Here is a 17,000-nt window from a genome sequence, read left to right as displayed (position 1 = left end):
CTTTCAAAATCTGCTTTTCAGAGACAAGACGAAAATCTGGCCACATGGAAACCTTTTCACTGGGGATTACATGGGGTGCAAATAAACGATTAGACTAATACTAATGTCAACCCATTGTCTATTGTGTGTCAAGAATTGGGTCTATCGTATGTCAGGTATGATACTAACGGTAATAATAGTAGTCACCTGTTGTTGCTTACTTCGTACCAGATGCTTACTTTTCACAAATTAGCTTCAATTCTTTCTGCAGTTTGAGGTAATTTTTGTCATTCCCATTTTATAGGTGAAGAAATTAAGGCTAACCTACAGTTTCAGCCATTTAACAAGTGGCAGAGTCAGGATGTCACATTAGATTTGTCCGTGCATTCTTTCCAAACTGTCATACAAAGTGCGTTTCTCCTCAGATGTCAATCACCTTCACAAGATTTTTCTTTCTTTTGGCAGCTGGCGATTTACATTTTACTTAATAATGACTGTTGCTGGAATTGTATTTCTTTATGATGTAAGTTGTCTCTTTGATATTCTTTGACTGGAATTTGTCTTTAATTTTAAAAATTCTTGCCTGTGAATTCCTTGGAAAATAATATTCTCAGTAAAATAACCAGCTTTTATGCCTTTAAACTCATCCTAATGTCTAGAGAAGTCAGAAACCCTCAGGCTGTCTTTCAGAGCCTTTGTTAAGCTTTGAATTTGCAAATACTATTTTTTTGTGTTTTTTTGCAAACATAAGTCTTAAACCTAATCTCTATTTCCACTCGCACAACCCATGTGCCAGCTACCCCTGAACTACTAACAATCCACTGAACACACTGGTATATCCTCACTTTTGGATTTTAGCACATTTCATCCCCTTTGCCAGAAACTTCTTGCCCTTCCCACCCCTATCTACCTGCCAAATCCCATCCCTGCCATATCGAATCCCACTTGTTCTATCAAGACTCGGTACTCACTCATCAGAAATCTTCCCTTCCCATATTACCTTTGCATTGTCTGCTTAAATAGTTATTAAATGATTACCTCATTAAGTGATAGATAGTTCACAGAAAAAAAAAAGATGACCAGCTTTTAGAGATTTCTTTCAAGATATTTTTATTGCTGCAGAAACAACAGTCTGGTTCGGAAGTAATATCGTTAGAGGTTTCGCTTGTTTGAATAATTCCCTGCATGAGACAGCAAGGTGTGTGGTCCCAGATTCACTGGAAGTCATAAGCATCACAGATATGTTGTATGGGAAGATGTACAAAGAGAGAGAGGTTCAGCAGGAGCAACAGTTTACTGTGCATGTGTGCCCCCATCAGTGACATCAGGAAGAGCTTATGTTTTCTGCTGAAATCTGCCTTTGACTCCAAAGACTTATTTTCTCTCCCTTGGTTCCTTTTTTTTTCTTTTTCAGAAACCTTGGGTTTATGACCTGTGGGAAGTGTGGAATGGCTATCCCAGGCAGGTAAGTCCCCTGTGATACGGTCCCTCCCTTATGTCAGCTTTGGGCCCCTTAAATTGTCCCATGAGTTAGGTCCGAGCCCCATTCCTACTCTCTGTCCATGTCTGTGCAATTCTTTGGCTCTTTCTCTACTGAAGCTTACTCCTCCTTATTCCTTATTTACCCGTCATGTGTGTTTTTCCTTTAGTCTGTTTATGGTTAATGCAATTACATATTTGAGTTTAAATCTAGTATCTTACTATTTATTTTCTATTTGTACCACCTAGTGCATTTCCTTTTATTGTACTCTCTTCTTACTTTTTTATGGGCCAGTCAAGTTTTTGAAAAAAAAAATTATTATTCCACTTTTTTCTTTATATTAGCTTTTCAGTTAGCTTTTATTCTTTTAGTATTTATCCTAGAGATCACCATGTGCATTTTTAAATTATTGGATGGATTCTAATAAAACGTAGTGCTCTTACCTCTTTCCAGCCACTGAACAGTCATTAGAATACTTTGTATATATCCCCCTCCTATTTCCTCCTTCAAATATTTAAAACCTGACAAGTCATTGCTATTATTGTTTTGTAAATCAGTTAAATCTCCCTCCCAATGCTATGCCTTGTATCTTGCTTTTCCATGCTTCCATCTGGGATGATTATCCTTCTGGCTGAAGAAGTCCCTCTGGTTTGCTTTTCTGAGATGTTATCACTTTGCCTTCATTTTTTAGAGGATATTTTTCCTGGGTATAGAATTCTAGGTTAGCAGTGATTTTCCTTTAGCACTTTGAAAATGGCATTCCATTGCCTTCTGGATCCCATAATTTTCTTTAAGAATTCAGCTGTCAGTTTTTATTTTTGCCTCCTTGAACAAAATGTCTTTTTTCTCTGAGTTCTATATCTTGTCTTTGTCTTTCACATTTTATTATGATACGCATAAATGTGGTTTTCTTTGAATGTATCCTCTTTAATGTCCATTGTACTTCTTGAATCTGTGGTGTGATATCTTCAGTCAGTTTTAGAAAATCCTCAGCCATTGGGGCACCTGGGTGGCTCCGTCAGTTAAGCATCTGACTGCAGCTCAGTTCATGATCTCACAGTTCGTGAGTTCGAGCCCCATATTGGGCCCTCTGCTGTCAGCATGGAGCCTGTTTCAGATCCTTTGTTTCCCTCTTTTTGCCCCTCCCCTGCTTGCTCTCTCTCTCTCTCTCTCAAAAATAAATAAAACATTTTTTAAGAAGAAAGGAAAATTCTTAGCCATTACTTTAGTTCCTTTCTCTTTCTTTTCTCTTTCTGGAATTCCAGTTACAGGTGTACTAACATTCTAGACCTTTACACTAAGTCCCATATGTCTCTTTTGCTTTTTCCAGTGTTTCCCATCCTCTTGCTTCTCTGAGCTTTAGTCTGTTGGGAGTTAATCCACCACAGATTTCTTGCATTTTTGCATGTCAAATGAAATGAAGCACTGCCTGCCTTTTGTTCTGTACTATCTTCTCAAGGATGTTTATATAACAGACAACCTGGGAAAATAGAAATGTCTCCTTCTGGAGCAAAGGGTAGGCATGTTACTATCTATTATGAAAGATTCAGGTTTCCTAGCTCAGTGTTCCTCTCTTGTAATACAACCCATTACATGTGCAGATGTCTTCTGACCCTTTTTTTTAGCCCTACATGAATTAAGATGGGAGAACTGGCCCAAATATTGATACTCTGGCAACTACTATTACTGTGAATAATAAACTATTCTTTATCTCTGACCCAGGAGTTTCATATCTTTAATCATTATCCATGAAACTGTGGCAAGCTGTCCTGCAAGTAGGGTAAAATCTCAGATCCTTCACAGATCTGGATATATTGTATTTCGTGTCCTCTAGTTTGCTAGTGTCTTTTCTATCAGTGTCTAAACTGCTGTTAAATATATCTTATAAATTATAGTTACTCTGTTTTCCAGTTCTCAAATTTTCATTTAATTCTTTTTTTAAATGGATTCCAGTTCTTTACTGAAATTTTCCACATATTAACCAAGTTTTCAAAGTTAAAGTCCTGGTCTGATGAATCCCATGTCTTCATCACCTATGGGTCTGTTCTATTTTCTTATTCTTATCTCCTTGTGCTTGATAACTTTCTATTGAATGATAGATATTGTATATGAAAAAGTATAGATGCTCAGGATAATATTATCTTCCTCTTGAGAAGATTTACTTTCACTTCAATTAGTTATAATAGAGACAGATCACCTTCATCTTATATGTGATTGAGTTGATTCAAGGTTGATTCCAGTCTTTTTGAGGGCAGATGTATTTACAACTTACCCATATTCCTAGGATATTTTCCTAGTGGTTTTAATAAAAGACTACAGCGTTTGCCAGGACTCTTCTTGCTTGGCTGGCCCTGAGTACCAATTTGCATCCTAGCAGTATGAGATTGCCAAAAGTCCATTTAACTTCATCTACTTCTTAGTCTCTGGGTCCATGCTGCTTATAAATTGACAAATACTCACTAATGCTATACACAGGTGTAGTTTTCTTTGAATTTATCCTCTTTAGGGTCTGTAGTACTTCTTGAATTAAGGATGCATTTGAAATAAAGGATTCACTTTTAATGCATTTTTCTCTTTGAACTCTTAGCTTCACAGGTTCTGGATGCCTTGGTTGCTCTTTGATGCCTTCTCACAGATATTTTTATGCATTTTACCCGGATTTTTTTTTTAGTTATTCTCACTAGGAGAATTAGTCTCATAGGTGCTTGTCTGACATAGAAGAAAGCAGCAGCTGTCTCATTCTTTTATGGCCTTACTGAGGATGATTAGTTGACCAGAAAATTATTCCTTTTAATATGTTAGCTTCAGTATTAAAGAATCAAAGGTTAGACCATAAGATACTCAGGCATTATGTAGGCCAAACTCCAGTCTTATTCTTCTGCTTCCAACTTACTCTGAACTTCTTAGGTATGTTAGTTATCTATTGGTACCTAACAAACCATCCTCAATACAGTGTCTTAAAACAACAACCATTTATTTGCTCGTGATTTGGGTTAACAATTTGAGCTGGGCTCAACTGAGCAGTTCTTTCTGTTCCATGTTGTGTTAAATGAATTCGTGCATGCATTTTTCAGTTGGTTGGTGGGTTGATTAGGGGATGGTTCATGTCCCTGGTGTCCTCATTCATATTTTTGGCGGTGGGCACCTTGATCCTCTACTTTGTTCTTATCAGCAGGATAGCTCAGGTTTCTTATCTGGTGATTATAGACTCTCTGCTTGCATCATATTTGCTTATGATCCCTTGACCAAAGCCCAAGATCAAGTTCATGGTCACATAGACTATACCAGTGCATGGATATCAGAAGGTGAAATTCACTGGAGGCATTAGTGTAACAATCCATTACACCAAGTAATATATCAACTTACCTAAGATAGGCACCGCACACACATACACACACTATAACATTATTAAGTAAAATTCTAGATGTAGAAATTTTTTTTCAGAAGACATTTTTGGAGTATTTAAATAATTGTGTATATTTTATTACTGCCCTTTTTGAGAATAGGCCAATTCTGATTACTTAACTGTCACCAGTAAAGAGGTTAGGACATCAAATTTTGAATAGTATTCAAGAAACATAAAACAAGGTAAATTATGGGAATAGCAGAACAGACTGGCCAATATTCTTAAGGAAAGATTTTTGAATTTTTTTCCTAATTTAACTTTTAATCAACTAAAATAATGCAATCACACCTGTGGTAGTTTTATTAACTTTTTTTTTTAAGTGTTTATTTATTTTGAGAGAGAGAGAGAGAGCATGCATGTGCACATGTCAGTGGGGGAGGGGCAGAGAGAGAGGGAGAGAGAGAATCCCAAGCAGGCTCTGAGCTGTCAGCACAGAGGGCTTGATCTCATGGTTCGTGAGATGATGACCTAAGCCAAAATCAAGAGTCGAGTGCTTAACCGACCAAGCCACCCAGGCACTCCATAGTTTTATAAACTTTTAAATAAAACATTTAACTTGATTTTGGAATTTTTATCTACCCTTTTGGAAATAAAATGCCTTGAAATATTATCTTTGATTCCTTTTCAGAAATTGAAATCTTAAAGCATTGTAATTTTGTGGAATTAAATAGGTATAAACAATAGTTTAATGCCTTATAATGAGTTATTGATGATGCTAAAGCAGTGAATTTTTCTCATTTCTCATTTTCCTCAGCCCTTGCTGCCTTCTCAGTACTGGTACTACATTTTGGAGATGAGTTTTTATTGGTCTCTGATATTTAGCTTTGGCTCTGATGTCAAGAGGAAGGTAAGTATCTTGTTTATAAAACTACTTGTACTTCTTCAAAAATTTTTACCCTCCCCCCCAAATCTTAGTCTTTAAATTGTATTCTTCCATGTGTGTAGTTTCAGTTCATAGCCTTTTTGCATTTTATATAGCACATAGATTAATGCAAATCTTGCTCATACTTTGGTGCCTTGGCAGGTTTTTGTAGTGGAACATTAGAGAAACTTTAATGTGGAACCCTCCCCCACCCCGCCTTTTGTTCAGTGAGAAGAGAACTCTCCGTTATGTGATTTGTTTTTTTCTTTTGGTTTGGGAATTTGATGTTCTTTAGGTCCTAGTAGTTTTAATTCTGCGGCCACATCCTTTAGTTGATTACAACCTACCTTATGTAATTCTTTGATGTACTCAAAAGGTTTTAAAAACATGCTGTCCTTAATTCATCCAAGATCTTTACAAGGAAACTTTGCTTCAGGCATGATTAGTTTTGCTTTATATGCAGGGAAATTGAGTTACAGGCATGTTAAATGTATCCTCCCACATAACAAAGTGAGGCGTTTTAAGAACTGTTTAGGAACCATTTGCTGGTAAAGAAAACCATATTAGAATCTCAATGCAATCACAAGATTTCATCATCTATGTTAGCAACACATATCAAATGATACTCTTGGCATATACTTCATATGGTATTCTCTATTTAAAAGTCAGTTTGTAACAAAATTTGTGTGATAAGTAAAGTTAAGTTGAACTCAGTTTTAAGGAGATAAGACCAATTGGCTTGAATAAATGATGTTTGGGGGTGTGATGGTGTCCACTGTCCACATTAAGGGGTTCAATCAACTGCAGTTAACTGGAGATCTAACAGAAAACTTCTGGAATGTAAGTATAAGAACATATTATGAAAAAATCTGATAGAAACAATCTCCTTCCCACACACTTAATAATAGCTGTGGATTAACTGTCATTAACTTTAGTTTGGGCTAAGAATACATCAAAATGAAATTGTTTGAGCCATTTTCTCAAGGGAGAGAATTGAAAATAATCACTTTTTAGAAGGTCTTCATAGATATACTAAGGTGGGTTGATCCTATAACGATCCTGTCTTTCTCCCACCTTTGATTTTTCAGTAGTTGGTTTCTCTTTATTACATACAAGTGCATTGGGTACCTTTTCAAAAATTAAATGTAAATATATGTCATATATTTGTAAATGCATGTCTTCAGAGACATACGAGACATACAACTATCGGGAGGGGGGTAAAACACAGGCTCTGGAATTGGAACGCCTGGGTTTGAATCTGTGACTTCACCACTCACTAACATCTCAAGCTAACTGGCCAAACCCCCTGATCTTCATTTTCTTATCTGTAAAATAGAGCTAAAAATAGTTCCTGTCTCTGGTTATTATGAGAATTAAGCAGATTCACCCATACAAAGCACTTCTTGGTATACAGTAAGTGCTCAATTAGTTAGGCTGTTATTAGTAGTATCATATTTACTCTTTTACTTTGGCTACAAGGAAACTGAAATCTTTAAGTTTTTTTAAAACATCTTTATTGAGGTGTCTGCATACTACAATCCATTCATCTAAAGTACATAGTTCAGTGGTTTTGAATATATCCACAGAGCTGTGCAATCATCACCATAGTCAGTACTAGAGCATTTTTGTCACCCCCAACAAGAAATCCTGTACCTTTTTGCAGTCACTCCCCATTCCTCCTAACTTCCTCAGCCCTAGGCAGCCACTAATCTACTTTCTGTCTTTGTGGATTTTCCTCTTCTGTATATTTCGTATAAATTGAATCATATAACAAATCGTTTTTTGTGTCTGGTTTTCACTTAACATAATGTTTTCAAGGTTCATTCATGTTGAAGCATGTATCCATACTTCATTCCTTTTAATTGCTAAATAATAGTCCACTGTATGGATATACTACATTTTATTCATCTATTTATCACTTGATGGCTATTCGGGATGTTTTCTTTTTTTGGCTGCCAGCAATAATGCTGCTGTGAACATTCATAGGCCAGTTTTTGCATGGAGATATTTTTATTTCTCTTGGGTCTATACCTAAGAGTGGAATTGCTGGGCTATATGATAATTTTATATTTAACCTTTTGAGCAACTGCAAGGTAGCCGTAGCATTTTACATCCTACCAGCAATATATAAGCATGCCAGTTTTCTACCTCCTTGCCAACACTTGTTATTTTTCTTCATCATTTTTATTATAGCCATCCTAGTGGGGATGAAGTGGTTTTGATTTACATTTTCTTGACAGCCCATGGGTTGAGTGTCTTTTTTGTGTACTTGTTGGCCATTTGTATATTTTGTTTGCAGAAAACCTTTTAAGGTTTTATGTTCAATTGTAATAGCTTTCTTTAGCCTAGATTTGCTAATATATTTGTTACACTTTCATTTGTTACTTGTTTCATATGCAGCAACTCTTATTTTAATGGTTGTATAGTTTCACTATATTGTGTATCTGTCTTTTTCCCTTGTTGGAATTAGACAGGGAATAAGTGATAGATGTAAATATACACAGGAATATATTCATGTGTGTATGTATATGGGATGGGATGTTGTATGTATATCCAGTGTGAGGCAGTGGAAAGATGTTAGGAGATGTTTAGGATTTAGATGACAACTATTCAATGCTGTCTCAGAGTTCAGTGACTTCAGTGATGCGGATAATATGTGCTAGTTCCCTTGCAAGGATTGTGTTTAAGAATTAAAGTGAAAGCATTTTACAAATTTCAAAACGTTCAGATGTAAGTTACTGGTTTTTTTTTTTAAATGTTGTTGTTGTTGTTGTTGTTGTTGTTGTTGTTGTTGTTAGCTCTTCCAGTGATTAGGAAATAACTGCATTTGCTTAATAGCCGCTATTTTCCTCTCATTATATAGGATTTTCTAGCTCATGTCATCCACCACCTGGCTGCTATTAGTTTGATGAGCTTCTCTTGGTGTGCTAATTATATCCGCAGTGGGACCCTCGTGATGATCGTGCATGACGTGGCTGACATTTGGCTGGAGGTAAACTTTTGCCATTAAAAAAAGTAAGAACAATACCACGTCCCGGGTTTTTGTGTCTCGTCCCAGGAAGAATTGTCTGTGAGTGATTTAGCAGGGCTCTCTGTCGTGAAAACACCCGAAGTCTGAGGATGTCTCCGGGCTTAAAGAAAGGAAATCTTTTAGTTTTTAGTTTCCATCCTTCTCCAGGGTACTTGAGAGAGGTTAACTCATGGGATCCCACTTGCAAAAGTCGCACGCAGATACTAGCTCACAAAGTACACTGATGTCTCTGAGGAAGGAATGAACTCTAGTCTTTGAAAAGGAAACCTTGGATTTGTGGCATTATGGATTCTTAATATTGGATGATACCATATATTTCCTTAAGCCAAAGATGAACACCCATTGGATGCTTGCACTCCCCCACACGGATGGTCCTCCAGCTTTAAAGAATGAGAGCTGATGTTTATTTAAATGACATTTCCTTTCTAAGGAAGGAATGTTTTGGAGCAGGGGACATTAAAGCAAGAGTCTTCTTAATCCCAAACAACACAAAATATGAGAAACAAAACAAAATTAGGATTGTTTTCTCTACATGTTTCTGTTATGTATTGGTTCCCGTTTGCCCTGAGGCAGTGATCCGAGGGTCCTCTTCCCGGCCAGCTCTCCTGCTGTACTTAGGGTCACATTTCCCAGAGCCACTTAGTGTGTCCTTTAAATACCTTCGCTTATAATACAGCTGAGGAAAATGATGCCAACCCATTTCATGTTCAGGATCGCCTGAATATAGGTTGGTATGGAAGAAATTAAATTTGATAGGATCTTGTTTTTCTAGAGCAGCGTTCACCAAACTTTTTGGTGAAGAGCCAGATAGTAAATCTCGCCTTGTGGGCAACATAGGATCTCTTGCCATATATTCTTTTTGTTTTTTATTTTCTCATACCCCTTTAAAAAGTGAAACCCATCCTTAAGGAGTGACAAGCTTTAGCCCATAGGCTGGACTGTAGTTTGCTAAACCCTTTTCTAGATGTAACCAGAAGTCATTTGAAGCTATTTTGAAGCAACTGGCTACTGTTAAAATATCAGATGTGCACAGAATTTTGTTTCTTCTATGCAATTGCAGTTAGACATGTAAATCCCATTCTAAAGGTCTAGATTATTCAGGGCAGCAGATGGCTTAGCAAAAGAAGGATTATGTCGGTTTTCCCATGTATCGCTGTCTGAATGTAGCCATCTCTGTTATAATTACCTCCTTCTCTGATCATATCTCGGTAACCCTGCCTGTAAATTAAAACCATATTGGCCATGACTTAAGAATTTTATGCTACTCTGTTGCTTCTAAGCCCTCTAGCCTTTGGTGTACATCCACTGTAAAACAGCTTCACTGTGCTGTTAAAAGGGAGTTAGCTGTTGGGACTGGGAATAAGCACTGGGCTGTCCCTGTCCACCCTCCCCCACCTTATCACTGACACGATAGAACTCCCTGGGTGATTTGGGCAAATCGCTTAATGCTTTGTTTTCTGTCCTCAGCTGTAATATGAGAAGTCATATTTACCCCTTAGGGTATATTGTGAAATTTAGCTCATTACTGTTTGGAAATGTTCTGGGGTTCTTAGGTGAAGAAAAAAAAAAAAAAAGAACAGAAGAAAAATGAAATGTCAAACTCAGAGGTCCCTTCGTGAATAAACTATGAGAACAGCTTCATGTTGTTAGTGATCATGAATCATTTCTGATTCACAAGCCATGATCTAACTTGAGGTTGGACGAGCAAGGCCAGTACCTTCCACCAGCTGGGAAGAGGCAGCATGAAGTAGTGGAATGGGGCTCATTTTTTTATATCTTCCAGAAGGTGCCTAGTCCACAGCTTCCTTGAGTAGTTGGTTTTAGTGTTTGTCTTCTTGGGCAGGTTCTATCTGAACCCAGACGTGGTACAACTTTTGCCCCTGTTTAGACCCTCCTAAAGATGGTGCCTATTGATCTTTCAGATTCCTCAAGAGAGTTGGTAGGTCATTTTCTTAGCACTTTCTTTGCAAGGAAAAATAGCCCCAATATCTATGATCACTTTTACTCAGAAGGTGCCTTTGCCTTCTTCAAGCATCTTCCTGACCCTCTAGTTTTCCACACGTTCAAGTTTGGATCCAGGACCCAACCCTTTAATGGTATCATCGTATCATTTCGTTTATGAATATTTAATTGAAGAATTTTATACTAAATCACTTTATCTGAACGCAGTTGCTTTCTTTTGTTTTCAGTCTGCGAAGATGTTTTCTTACGCTGGATGGAAGCAAACTTGTAACACGCTGTTTTTCATCTTCTCCGCCATATTTTTCATCAGCCGCCTCGTTGTCTTTCCCTTCTGGTGAGTAGACAAGGTGCTGTACCATGACTTTGGTCACTGTGCTGAGGTGGCCTTGGCATGTTGTCGAAGTCAGAGTGTTGCCCTCTCCTCCTTACACTGATGTCCAGTCGTTAGTGCCAAGTTCAGTTGGAAACACTAATGTGAAGGGGCCATTTTTATAAATAATTAAAACAACACCTTCCAGCGTGGAAAAGGCTTATTACAAAAGGAGGTGGGAAATGTGTAACCCAATGGGTAAGCAGCAGCTCTGACTCTATGTTTTGTTTTGTGAATATGGATCTTTGTGATTAACAGCTTTTCCAGTTATTCAGTGAAATATCATTGGCCAATCAGCAGCTCTTTGAAAGAGAGGCATGTTCTATGTTAAAAATAACAGTAATTGTGGTCACCATTAATTGAATGCCAGACACTGGATTAGGCCCTTTGTATAATTTGGCTCTAGTCTATACAACAAATCATAAAGATAGGTATTACCAGTCCTACTTCACAGATGAAGAAAGGGATACTGATTTCATTCTCCATGATCACTGGCCCTAACAAAGTTCTGGATATCTTTTCAATATTGATCGGCTCTCGATCAGCCTGTTGATTTTATTTAGTCAAGGGCAAGGATTGAAGAACGTATATAGTGTCTCCCCTGACAGTCATCCCTTTGACAAGCATAATTTTCCACGTGTTGATTGACAGGAACCAGAGGACAAATGTGAGGAAGTCTTTGATGGTTTGGAAGAAAGAACTTATAACCAGCCATAGTTTGGGGCCGGACTAAGAGTTTCAGATCCTCTCAGCAGAAAAGTTAGTGTCATTGAAGATCCTGGGTTGCAGGGGAAGGGGATGGAGACCCACTTCCAGGCCTGGTTCCTAGTGGGTGGACAGCATCCTTGACTAGACCCCAGGGAAGTCTGGTCAGAGAGGTCAAGGGATGCTGCCCTCCCTATGGAAGCCAGCTACAGCTTTAAACATAGACCAGTATCTTACTTAGACATTTTCTGGAGAGGAGCAGCAGCGTGTGGTAGTTAAGTTCATGGATGCAAGTTGGGCGTGGATTCAAATCCTGGCCCCACACTTACTACCTGTGTAATCTTGGACATATTAGATATTTCCTTGTGCCTCAGTTTTCTCATATGTAAAATGTAAGCGTTGTCACAAGGCTTAAATAAAATAATACATATAAAATAGTTCAGAATGACATCTGAAACATAGTAAGGACTCAGCAAATGTCAGCTATGTTTGCTGAAGTTATTAATAATTCTCCAAGAATTTGAAGTTTCATCTAGAATCATCTAGATGATTCATCTAGAATTTTCACCTAGAATCAAATGTGAGATCCATCTTTGAAATACTCTCCTTGGTTGAAGAATCACATTATCCTCACTTCTGCTTTGGTTGAGCAAGTGTGTTTATGAAATTATAATATTGTATGATAGCAATTATTGATAGGATAAGTATTGACTTTCAGGTAACTGTTGACTTACGGCTTTTCAGTGTGAATTTTATGATGCTATAAATCCAGCATTTTTCCATCGATTCCTCTTATTATGTTCCAAAGACACCATGCGTTCCAGTTATCTGTTGCTACATAATAAACCATCTGTACACTTAGTGGCTTAAGACAGTGTTTAAGGAGCTTTTTTTGTAAAGGGCCGTAGAATAACTATTTTAGGATTTAAGGGCTACATATGGTCTCTGTCACATATTATTCTTTGCTTTGTTTTGTTTCTTTTACACCCCTTTAAAAATGTACCAAACCCAGATGATCTCACAGGCTGTAGAAAAACAGGTTGCAGGCCAGATTTTACCACCAGGCCTCAGTTTGCAGACCTCTCTTTTAAAAAAAACAACACTTATTGATTATTATTATTATGACTTACGGGTTTGGGAGTTGACCAACCTCAGCTAGGTGGTTTTCATTTAGAGTCTCTTCATGTGGTTACAGTCAGATGTGGCCAGAATTGGACTCTTCTTAAAGACTTCCACACTCCACATGGTTGAGATAACACACATAGGATCAATTGGTTGATGCTGATGGCTAGTTGGGACCTTGGGTAGGCCTGTCAGCTGGCGTACCCTCCATTGGCCTGACCTCCCCATAGCATGGCAGCCGGATTTCAATAGTGAGCAGCTCATAAGAGAGCTAGGCAGATGCTGTGTCTCCTTTTATAACCCACCTGCAGAAGTACCATCATGCCACGTCCGACCTCTTGTTCTTCATTGGATCCAGGTGACTAAGCCCAGCTCATATTTGAGGGAAGGAAAATTAGACTCCATTTATCCACAGGAGTAGTTTCAAAGAATTTGCGGGGATATTTTAAAAAGCATACACCGTGGAAGCTCTCAGTGCAGGGAACTCTCTGAGAAGCTTCTAAGTGTTGCTGCTGTGGTTGGCTTTTGATTTAGCAATGAAGGATATTAACCTCAGACATTCCCATGATGTCTTAAATCAACAAGCAAGCTTATCTTGCCCAGAAAACAACCAAACATCATGCTGGGGTTGAGGGATTGTGGAGGTGGTGTGTGAACTTTCCCACATACCCTCGTCTTTAAAAATCCTAGATTTAAGTCATTCCCTTGCCAGCATTTCTGCATTTCAAGGAGAATTAGTTGCATGTATTTGGCATTTTCTTGATCTTGATACTTCGCTGACTTCACCAGCCCACTGCAGAGGGCAGCCAATACCACGGTTTGCTGTCTTCAGGGAGTTGGATTGCAAATAAACCAGTATTAACAGACTTGACTGTAAAAATCGTTTTGCTGGTAAAAATTTTTCTGCGCTGACGTTGACTGGTCCTCATTGGAAGGTTGAGGAAAACTTCACCAAGCTATTGGAAGTTTGGGTGATTGGTTCTTGATGGTTTTTGAAAGAATCAGTTGCAGTGTGTTACTCTAGCTTAAATAGTGTTCCCATCAGCTTGAACGTGTTACACAATCATCTTGCGGTGCCAAAGAGGAAAAGTCAGTTCCTTGTTGTTAGCCTGACTCCAAGCATCTGTCTAAAATGTGTAACTGTAGATTCAATTTTCAAGGATATTTTATTAGTTCAGTTTTGGGGGGGATGGAATTTACTACGGACCAAACAATGTGCAGATGATCGACCTATTTCCAGATTCAGACATTTTTGAGGTGCCGTGGGAGGCAGCTGGCCATCAGTTGCTCTGTTCCTCCCAACTGTTTTTGTTGCACCTTTTGTGGTAAGATGAAGGGCTGAGTGGGGAGAAAGCTGACCCCTCTGAAATGTATCCAGAAACTTTGAGAGAAAGAACTAGAGCTTGTCCATTACACATGTCTTTCCCTTTCTTTCACTTTCCCTACATTTTCCCCAGCCTCAAGCATATTTGCTGTTGTCTGATCGCTTTCTCTTTGTATTAGTACAACTGTGCCTTCTCTTCTCTCCTCCTTTTTTCTGGAATCTTACTTAGCCAGTTCTTACTCAATCAGTGTCAGCAAGAAGTAATTACATTGTTTTTTAAAATACTGTTCCTCTCAACATTAGGCAGGAATTCCAACTGGCCTTGGTCAAATTACTTTAATCTAACTGCCTACTTACCTCATTTGTTTGCATTTTTATTCAAAGCCATTTAAATCTCAGGCTTAGTTTTTTACACTTTATTACCAACTGTTGTTTTAAAATAATGACTTCTAAACTGTTGAATTATTGGATGTACCTATCTATTGGAACAGTATCTGAACACTTCCAGGGAATCATTAGGCTAGAAAGCCCTTCCTAAGTTCAGGTAAACAACTCCCCTGACTCTCGAAAATTTCCTCCATAAACAACAAGAACAGATAACAATTTAGTCCAGGCTGTTCCAGCTGAAGGAAAGGAGCTCTCTGTCTCAGCTGAAGTTTACAGGTGGTGGTGCTGGCTCACTGTACTTCTCCATTTCTGGAACTCATCACAGCTAGATGTTGTAAGAAATACATGGACGAACAAGACACAGTTCCTACTGTGCAGGAGGTCACGACGGTGGTAGAAGAGATCTTTGTATCAACTACCTCATCTATATATGTGAAGACTATTATATTATGTGATCTGTCTACTGGATGTTCAAAAAAAAAATTTCCAACAGTGAGTAATATTCAAATAAGTAACTTCCTGACCTCCAAGTGTCCACATGCTGTGGTAACTTTATATTCCCCATCACTGGCTCACTAGGCTTCAGCCTGCAGCTTTTGGTGATCTGGCTCTCACTGGCATAGAAAAATGGTACTCTGGGAAGCCTCATGTGAAAGGGAATTCTGTGAATGATGTGACGATATAAATACTCAGAATGGCTATCAGAAAGAGGACAGTTTTAAAAAAGACAAGACAAAGCTGAAAGCGTAGAGCAGTGCATTTAGCAGACACTCATCGGAGGGAAACAAGAATAAGGACCCAGTGGACATTTCCCATTGTCATAAGGCCTGGAGCCTCTGTTCTTTTTTTTGTAATGTTAATTTATTTTTGAGAGAGAGAGACAGAGCGCAAGCAGGAGAGGGGCAGAGAGAGAGGGAGGCACAGAATCCCAAGCAGGCTCCAGGCTCTGAGCTGTCAGCACAGAGCCCCACGCGGGGCTCGAACTCACTGACTGTGAGATCATGACCTGAGCCCAAGTCTGGCACTTAACTGTTTAAGCTACCCATGTGCCCCTGGGTACCTCTGGAGCCTCTGTTCTGAATGATAAGGGCAGAGCATGGGTCCAATTGTGCCATGGCGCCATGCCCTCATGGGATGGTACAGTGCCCTTTGCATAGCCACCAGAGGAAAGGAGGGACTTGTGCAATGCAAGAGTGGCTCTGCTGAAGCTGGGGCCACTCCCTTGAGCCTCTGCTGCAGATGAGTATCTCGGAACTAGACTTTCCAGTTACATACTTTATGAGGGAGACTGTGAATTTCACCGCCTGTGTTTGTTCAGTGTCTCATTCGACAGGGTGCCCTCACTGGAGCTCCTTCCCTCGCACCCCACATGCTTGGCACTTCTGCTGTTCATAAGTTCATAAAGGACAACTACAGCACTCACCCTTCTTCAAATCATGGTATTTTAGAAAAGGGACCTTTTACAGAATTTGGTCATTTTTTATATTTGGAAATAATTCCAGGCTTACAGGATAATTTCAAGTATGTTACAAAGAGCTTCACTGTATTCACCCAGATTTACTAGTTAGTATTGTGTCCTGTTTGCTTTCTCCTCCCTTCTCTCTCCCCACTGCCCCATCACTCTCAGCGCACACACACACACACACACACACGCACGCACACACACACACAAGCACGTGTGTACATATATATTTTTTCTAAATCATTTGAAAGTTGCAAGCATCATGTCCCTTTATTCTTTCGTTCTTCGGTGCGGATTTCCTAAGAACAGGGAGATCCTTTTACAGAATCACAGGAATAGTTGTCGATTTCAGGAAATGTAGCAATCCACCATCCATGTTTCAGTTTTGTCCATTGATGCAATAATGCCTTTATTGCTTTGTTCCCTCCTCCTGGATCCGGCCCAGGATCACATTTTGCCTTCAGTTGTCATTCCCCCAGGGACAGTTCCTCACCCTTCCCGTGTCTCGTGTCATCAACATTATTGAAGCATTTAGACCCCCGATTTATTTTCCAGGTGAGGGGTTAAGATATTTCTGGGCTCACACAGCTAGTTATGAAAGAACCGAGACAAGAAACAGGACAGTTGAAACTGAGAACAGATATGTTTCAAATTAAATGACTAAACTGGACAGCTAAAAGCAGGCATAATTTGCCTTCCCTAAGTATTTATTAAGTTTTCTTCAACTACGCAGTCACTTTGAAATACAAGACATCCCTGAAATATAAGGTAGGCAATTACTCACCAGTAGAACCAGTATTTGTTATCCTGAAAAGGCTTAGGGCTCGCCCCCGTGATTAGCAGAAGACCTTTTGGTGTGCATTAGGAAAATACAACTTGTGGTGGCTGCCTTATCTAGCCCAGCAAAACC

The 17,000-nt window shown here is 38.9% G+C and overlaps 1 protein-coding gene across 1 annotated transcript in view; it reads left to right on the top strand.

Annotated features, from left to right (window-relative positions):
- Positions 1-17,000, top strand: part of CERS3 (ceramide synthase 3) — a 106,843-nt gene that overhangs the window by 50,665 nt on the left and 39,178 nt on the right. Inside the window, exons 6-10 of the mRNA XM_019460107.2 lie at positions 445-502; positions 1,394-1,444; positions 5,620-5,712; positions 8,591-8,719; positions 10,948-11,054. Of these exons, the coding sequence (XP_019315652.1) occupies positions 445-502; positions 1,394-1,444; positions 5,620-5,712; positions 8,591-8,719; positions 10,948-11,054 (438 nt within the window). The remainder of the gene's footprint in view (positions 1-444; positions 503-1,393; positions 1,445-5,619; positions 5,713-8,590; positions 8,720-10,947; positions 11,055-17,000) is intronic.

The sequence above is a fragment of the Panthera pardus genome, unplaced genomic scaffold, assembly GCF_024362965.1.
Source record: "Panthera pardus isolate Hobbes unplaced genomic scaffold, ASM2436296v1 HiC_scaffold_24, whole genome shotgun sequence".
In the NCBI taxonomy this organism is placed as follows: Eukaryota; Metazoa; Chordata; class Mammalia; order Carnivora; family Felidae; genus Panthera; species Panthera pardus.
This window is presented reverse-complemented; position numbering and strand designations above follow the sequence as displayed.